An 8,669-nucleotide genomic window follows, 5' to 3' on the forward strand; every position below is an offset into this window, starting at 1 on the left:
AAGCACAAGAGAAAGGACCATTCACAGTAGGTGCCCAAACTCTCTCATCCCCACTTGGGGGTAAAAGTCTCACATCTTAAGGGTTCCCAAAAAAGAGATTAACTCACCCATTTTATGGTCCCTCACAACTCTCCTCAAGCCAAGGTCCCACCCCACAACCAAATCATCCATAGTAGCAAATTAAACAATTGATTTATTTCGGAAATTGGACAAGCTGTAAATTCTAGGAAAGGTTTGGAAGAGTGGAAAATCTCCTCACCAAGTGTCTTCCCAAAATTTTACCCTGTGACCTGATTTGGCACCTTATCTTATGTGTTGCAAAAAGGCGAGTGAGTAATGTCATAATTGACCTCCAATGGCTTCTTGAAGACTGATTTCTAGTAAGACCCAAGTCCCGTTCATTTTGATGCAACCCATAGAAACTCTTAATCACCAAGTGCCACAATGCCTCCCTCTTCTTGGGGAACCTCCATAGCCATTTTCCTAAAAAGCGCCTCGTGTTTCCTTGCAACTTCCCTATTCCCAACCCTCCAAACTACTTAGGCCTACACATATCCTCCCAATTCATAAGATGCTCCTTGTTAATTCCCCCAATATCCCACAAAAAACTCTGCATTAACTTCACCAATCTTTGCACTATCTTCCCTGGGCTCTAAATACCCACAAGAAGTAAATCAATAAGTTGGACAAAGTGGACCTAATTAAATTTACCCTCCAACCCTTCAACAGGTAATTGTTCTTCCAAGTAGCCAATTTCTTCTCAAATCTCTCAATTAATCCTTCCCAAAAAGATCCATCCCTTGGATTGCCACCTAAAGGTAAACCTAGATACTTTAGCAGCCACTCTTTTATCCCACACCCTAGGATTGTTGCACAGTCCTCTAACTCACTAGCTCCCATTTGCATGCATACTAAACTGCACTTTGCCAAATTAATCTTCAAACCTAAAATTTTCTCTACAATCTCCAAATATATTCTTTAAAGCTCCTAGATACTTTAGCAGCCACTCTTTTATCCCACACCCTAGGATTGTTGCACAGTCCTCTAACTCACTAGCTCCCATTTGCATGCATACTAAACTGCGCTTTGCCAAATTAATCTTCAAACCTAAAATTTTCTCTACAATCTCCAAATATATTCTTTAAAGCTCCTCACATCCTGAACTCCCCTAAATTCGCCTAAAATGAGGGTATCATATGCAAACTGTAAATTAGACACCACTCTCTTGTCTCCCCACCCTTAGACCTTCGAACAAACCTTACTCATCAACTCTTTTTAACAATTTACTAGAAATCTCCTTGTCAAATCTCTCTAGTTGCTTTAAAGAAATCCTTTGGGAAGCCATTAATAAGGATTGAAAATGAGTGGTCTTCAGACACTCCATCAACCACCTAATCCATCTGGCCCCAAACCCCATTTCTTGCATTGTACACTAAAGATAACCCCAATTAATATGATCATAAGCTTTCTCTAGATCTAATTTGTATACAAAGCCCTTCTTCCCTACTCTCCTTAAGTCTTGCACTGATTCATTGGCTATTAAAATTTGGTCCAATATCTGTCTATCTTTGACAAAGGATCCTTGATCATTTGATACGACAAAGTGAAGTACATTCTTTAGTCTTATAGACAAAAACTTAGCCACAATCTTAAATAAGCTGGTTGTGTAAAACTTATGGGTCTAAAATCATTCAAAGAAGCGTCCCCACACATTTCAGGATTAAGGAACAAAAGTATGGCATCTATCTCATATAACTCTTTACCAATTTCACAACAATTGATTTAAATGGACTTACTAATTACATATACAAATGGTATCTTGAATGAATTCACTATGGTATAAAGAATGCTCCAGCTGAACTATCTAAGAGATTCCATTTACAAATGCATTAGTTGAGTTTGTAAAGATTCTTCTCTCCAACTCTAAGAAGACAATCTGCAAGGATACTCAAGATAAAACCATCAGGCATGACACCATTAGCCACCATCTGGTCATAGAGCATCATGGCTTCGACTAATCGTCCAACTTTGCAGTAGCCACTGATCATAATTCCATATGCCACAACATCAGGAAGCAAACCCCTGTCTAGAGCACAATGGAAAGTCAATGATGCTTCATCCAATTGGCCCCTCTTGCAAAAGCCATCAATGAGGACACTATAACTGACAATATTTGGAGAGATTTTGTTCTCAAGCATCTCTTCATGAAGTTCCAATGCAGTCTGCACATTTTGAAATTTAAAATAACCATCCATTAAACAACTGTATGTGACTACATTAGGTGTGAGACCCTTTTCCAGCATGGCAGAGAAGACCAACATTGCTTCATCCATTCGACCTTCTTTACAAAAAGCATCAATTAGAATAGTAAATGTAACTGTGTTGGGATGGATCCCTTTATGTGTCAATTTGTCGAAAAGACAAATTGCCTCAGTCAACCTTTTCACATGGCAGTAGCCACATATCATTGTGTTGAATGTTACTATATCTGGTTCTGTCCCACAGTTTAGAACCCAATGGAAAAGCTCTGATGCCTCTTCCACATGGCCAGTTTCAAAAAGACAACTAATGATAATATTGTAGATGTTTATATCAGGAATGACTCCATTTTTGAGCATCAGATTGAAAATCTCTAATCCAGCTTTTAGATTCTTTTGCTTGCAAAGTGCATCAATGAGAGTACAGTACATTATAACATCCGGTGAGAAGCCTTTCTTTACAATTTGAAAGAACAAGATCAATGCCTCATTTAATCTACCTTGATCAGTAAAACCCTTGATGAGCATAGTGTATGTAACTAAATCAGGGGCAACTTTATCCCTTCCCATCTGTGTATACATCTTTAGTGCATCTGCTAACCGTTTTGTTCTACAACAACCATCAATTAATATGTTAAAAGTAACAAGGCTGGGCTCTAAACCCCTCTCCACTGCCCTGAAAAAGAACCTAAGAGCATCAACCATTCTCCCTTTTTTTATGAGACCCTTTATAAGTATGCTGTAAACAACAACATCAGGGACACAACCTTCCTCTACCATAGATTCAAACACATGAAACCCATCTCTCAAATTCCCATAATTGCAGAAGCCATCTATAAGACTACTATAGGTTAAAATAGATGGTTCAAAACCATGCTTCACAATCTGACAAAATATCCCAGAAGCCGCAAGGATGTGACCCTTCTGACACAACCCATTAATAAGAATGCTGTAAGTAACCAAATTAGGTGTGATACTTTCCTTCAACATTCTTATGTATACCTCAGTTGCTCTCTCTAAATTTCCAATTCTGATGTACCCATCCATAATTGAACTGAAAACTACCACATCTGGCTTAACCCCTGCACCTAAAGCCACTGAAAGAAGATCATGCCCCTCCTCTATCCTCCCTATCTTACTGAAACCATCAATAAGAATACTGTAGACAATTAGATCAGGAGACATATCCTTCTCGATTATTAGATTATAAAGTTCAAGTGCTTCGTCCAGTCTACCCTCCTTACAGTATGCATTAATCAAAGTGCTGAATGTTACCAAATTTGGCTTTGGACCCTTGAATAGAATCATGGAAAGGAAATTCGAAGCATCTCTTACCAGATTCCCCTTGCAGAGGGAGTCTAAAAACTTATTACAAGAGACAATATCAGGCATAAATCCTCTCTCAATCATCAACTGATGGAAATCTAAGCCCTTTCTTGCATCGCCCTTTTCCAGAAACTGATCCATGACAAAATTATATATCGGAAAACAACAACTTGGTTGTTTTCCTGAGCCATTGAACAACTCTCTATGAATTTCCAGAATCAATTCGAACCTACCTGAATCAATCAAGGACCTAAACAGCGACAAGCGCACATAATGCGGCACCAGAATCCCCGATTTGCACATTCGAAATAAAATCTCGGCCGACCGATCGACCATTCCCGCCCGACAGTAGCATTCAACTAAGAATCCATAAACTGTGCTAGGGCTCGAATTATAAGTAGAAAATCCCACTGAAAGAGCAACAAACACGTCGGAATCCGCAAACAGTGTAACAATTCGACCGACAAGCGGTCGAGCGGCATCGAACATCCGCCATCGAAGTAATACATGAGCGAGACTGCAGAAACAGCCAAGGGAGTGGCGAGACCCCAAAAATCTCTCGGACCATTCGAAGAACCGAAACGCTGAACTGGGTTCCGAGCGGAGGCGACGGAGAATGTATTCGACTTGGTGGGGTTGTAACTCGGAGACAGAAATTTGATGGAGAAGGTTGGGGTTTTGTTGGTGAAATGCGTTGTAGATCTTCTCCAGGGTTTTTGAAGAAGAAGTGCAGTTAGTGGTGAAGCTGCTCGTGCAGTTGAGCAGATAAGAAATCAATAAGCGAAAGGAAGTGGGCTTTTGGAGTACCTTGGATGATACAGAGATCATCAGAAGACCACCTTCTTCTTGAAGTAATCACTCTCTACATCTTCTTTCTCAATCCTCCATGACTTGCAGAGAAGAGTGAACCAACACCGGCGCCAACCCTGCCTCCACTGCGAAATGCTCATCGGACGGCCGGTTCTTCCTGGTACACGACTAAGGGTGATCATGGGCCGGGTCGTGCCGGGCTTTGCACTTATGATAAAAGTTATATCTTAGGCTTGGGCCCAGTTTTGCCCGGGCTTTCAGGCCTAAAACATAAGTCCTAATCCAAGTCTATACGGGCCTGGCCAGGCCGAATCTGATTCCACATCAATGTCATTCATATATAAAACATTATAAATTTATATATTATCATATAAACTTATTTTATATATTATATAATATAAAATCTTACATATAATATAAATTATACATGTCATGTTATAATATTTTTATATAAAATATATAATATAATATAAAATAACATGTATACATATGTATACATTATACATAAAATATAAGTTTAAATATATGTGGACTCGGCTTAAAGTATTAAGCCCAAGCCCGGCCCTAAAATTTGCAAGCTTGATATGGGTCGGGCCATAACACAAAAACCAGGCCCAAGCCTAGAATTTCCGAGCCGACCTTTATGCAAGCGAGGCTGAAATGATCACCCCCATACACAACCATTCCACCTTTCTCAACTACGTGGAGCCCCAAAAACTTTTCAAAAATTTTAGGCCACGTGGAATATGGAATGGAAGACCTACTGGCTATCCACTAAGGTTGCAACTCGGGGCCCAACCTTAAAGGTGCAAAGTGCAAACCTCTGACTCGGGCCTAGCCCAACTCGAGCTTGACCCAACACAACTGAGTTGGGTTAGGCAAGGATTAATCGAGTTGGTTTAGGTTTGAAAGAATTTATAAATACATCTCTCTTGGGTTTTATAGCCTAATTGAGTAAAATTAATTGAAAATATATACAAATTTCATTTATTAATATATATATGTGTGTGTGTGTGTGTGTGTGTATATACTACTTATAAAAGTGTGAATGAATGAAATGGCTTCTTGAATTTTTCTTTACTAAAATACCCCTCTTAAATTTGGTTCATCTCCATTGAAAGGGTAAAAATATAATTAAGAGAATGACATTAAATACATTCAATTACTCCTCATTAAGTCTCACATTTAAGTCATTAAATAAATCACATTCTCTCTCATTGAATCCAACACTTACACTTTTGTTTATCATCATTAAATTTCACTAATAAATCCATACACAATAATTATTAATATAATGAAATTTTATATTTTTAAAATAAACACATAAATGGAGTCATATTTTTCATCTAAGTGTTGAGTAAGTAGTTCACCCATTTGGGTCAAATAGATAATTTCATGATGTAATAAATAAATAATATAAATTTAGAAATATAAGAAATACAAAAAATATAAAAAAAAATAAATTTTGAAAAAAAAATTGAACACATTTCTACTATTATATATTTGTCATATTAAAAAATAACTATGATAAAATAGACATAATTTTATTAATGATGAACATCAAATATACAACTTAAAACCGATGGGAAATTAAACCATCTTCCTATCTAGAGGGTGGGTTAGTGGTTCAACCTTTCAGGTCAAATAGGTTAACCCGTGATGTATAATTAAAAATAAAAATTTTAAAATAGAATAATACAAAAAAATATGAAAATAATTTTAGGCACATTTATAATATTATATACTAATAATATAAACAAAAATAAGTATGACAAATAATAATTATTTTATCAATGATATAAATGAAATGCAAATTTTGAAATCAGTTTGAAAGTGAAACCATTTCCATATCTAGATAATAGGTGGGTCAATGATCTAACATTCCGGGTCAGATGGCTCAATCTATGATGTCATAACTAAGTAATAAATATTAAATATACATACATACATACATACATACATACATACATGCATGCATACACACATACATATAAACTCAAAGAAAAATATAAGCTTTGTATAAAGTATTTTGATGCAATTCTATTGTTATATATTCATCATATTAAACAAAAATAAATGTGAAAATAAAAATTACTTTTATTGATGATGAAAATGGAATATATGATTTAAAATCAACCAAAAAAGCAAAATGGTTTTTCAATCCAAGTGGCGAGTTAGTGGTAAAATTATCCATGTCAAATCGATGTTATTATTAAATAATAAAATATTATATATTCATTATATAAAAAAGTGTGACTAATGAGAATTATTTTCATTAATGATAGAAATTGGATAAAAAATAAAGATCATTAATATCTAACACAAGACCTAACTAACCATGTCAAGTGGTTCAATAATTTAATTATCTAGGTCATCGTAGGCAAGTGATTTGGTAGGGACAAAAACATATCATATCAGATTCGAATTAGGGTATATTCAAATTTGATCAAATACTAAGATTCGATCGGATCTCATAAACATTGATTTGAATCCAAATTCGTTCAAGATGTCAAATATTCGAGTCTGATATGATCCAATTTATTTTTTTCAAGTAATAAATTATTAAAAGAAAAAATATAACAATTGAAATAAAAAACAAAAAATATAAGTACTTTTTCAACTATTTCCATCATATAAAAAGTTTACAAAAATGCACTATATAATAACATATTTATAAATAAATAATAAATAACATATATATTATATATAAATAATTAATTTGAGCACAATATTAAAAACCAATGTTCAAACAATATATTGGAATTGCATTTCCTCTTGGTAATAAGTTATTATCTCATAAATGAAATAATAATAAATAAAAATATATAATTATTTAGAAATTTTATAAAAAAAATTGAACATGCATTAATATTATATATTCTTCATATTAAACAAAAATATGTTTGAAAAATGAGAATTATTATTTGTAAAAATAGAAATGGTTAAAATATAAAGAAAAAATGAATTAACGTCTTAATCATAGTCCATTTTCCTAGTTAAATAGGTTAACGATTCAACCAGTAAAGTCCTTTGGTTATTGATTATTATCATCATCATCATTTGATATTGGCACGTACAAAAATAAGATTTACTTTTATTGATGATGAAAATGTAATACATGATTTAAAATCAATTGAAAAGGAAAAAATGGTTTTTCCGTCCAAGTGGTGGGTTAGTGGTTCAACTATCCATGCTAAATAGATCAACACATGATGTTATTATTAAATAATAAAATACATAAAATTCTAGAAAATGTAAAAAATTGTAGATAATTTTGTGTTCATTCTATAATATTATATATTCATCATTAAAAAAAAGTGTGATTAATGAGATTTATTTTCATTAGTAATAGAAATGGGATAAAAATTAGGATAAAAAATAAAAAGCATTAATGTCTAACACATGACCCCACTAACCATGTCAAATGGTTCAATGATCTAATTAGGTAGGTATTGTAGACAAGTGGTTTGGTAGGGATGCAAACAGATTAGATTGGAATTGAATCAATGTATATTCGAATTTGATTCGATCCAAAGATCTGATCGAATCTCATAAATATTGATTCGAACCTGAATCTGATACAATCTGATTTAATTTTAAAATAATAATAAATTATTAAAAGGAAAATAAAAATATAATAGTTGAAATAAAGAAAAACAAAATATAAGTATTTTTTCAACTATTTTCATCATATAAGAAGTTTAAAAAATGCAATATAAATAACATATTTATAAATAAATAATAAATTACATATATATTATATATAAATGATATGTATATATATATATATATAAAATTGATTTGACCACAACATTAAAAACCAATGTTCAAACAATATATTTGAATTGCATTTCCTCTTGGTAAATAAGTAGTTTTTATTATCTCATAAATTAAATAATAATTAATAACAAAAAAATATAAATTTTTTATAAATTTTATAGAAAATTTTGAGCATGCATTAATATTATATATTCTTCATATTAAACAAAAATATGTTTGAAAAATAAGAATTATTGTTAGTAAAGATAGAAATGGTAGTCCATTTTCTTGGTTAAATAGGTTAATGGTTTAACCATTAAGGTCATTTGGTTGCTGACTATTATCATTGTCATCATTTGATATTACCATGTGCAATGCACGTACACTTTTACGATATATATATATCTTGTGTGTGTGTTTTATACATTAAATATTTAAATGTATATATAATTTCTTCCCAAAACAATATATGTATATATAATTAAAAAAGATGGTTTTATAAAAATATAATGCATT

The 8,669-nt window shown here is 32.9% G+C and overlaps 1 protein-coding gene across 1 annotated transcript; it reads right to left on the minus strand.

The window, feature by feature from the left end:
• Positions 1-1,720: 1,720 nt before the first annotated feature.
• Positions 1,721-4,582, minus strand: LOC148844241 (Tetratricopeptide repeat (TPR)-like superfamily protein). Its single transcript, XM_088956586.1, has one exon. The coding sequence runs from the start codon at positions 4,410-4,412 to the stop codon at positions 1,890-1,892; it is 2,523 nt and encodes an 840-aa protein (XP_088812712.1). The 5' UTR covers positions 4,413-4,582; the 3' UTR covers positions 1,721-1,889.
• Between the last annotated feature and the right edge of the window lie 4,087 nt (positions 4,583-8,669).

The sequence above is a fragment of the Nelumbo lutea genome, chromosome 8 (assembly GCF_056320005.1).
Source record: "Nelumbo lutea isolate HS-2025 chromosome 8, American lotus-T2T, whole genome shotgun sequence".
Taxonomy (NCBI): domain Eukaryota; kingdom Viridiplantae; phylum Streptophyta; class Magnoliopsida; order Proteales; family Nelumbonaceae; genus Nelumbo; species Nelumbo lutea.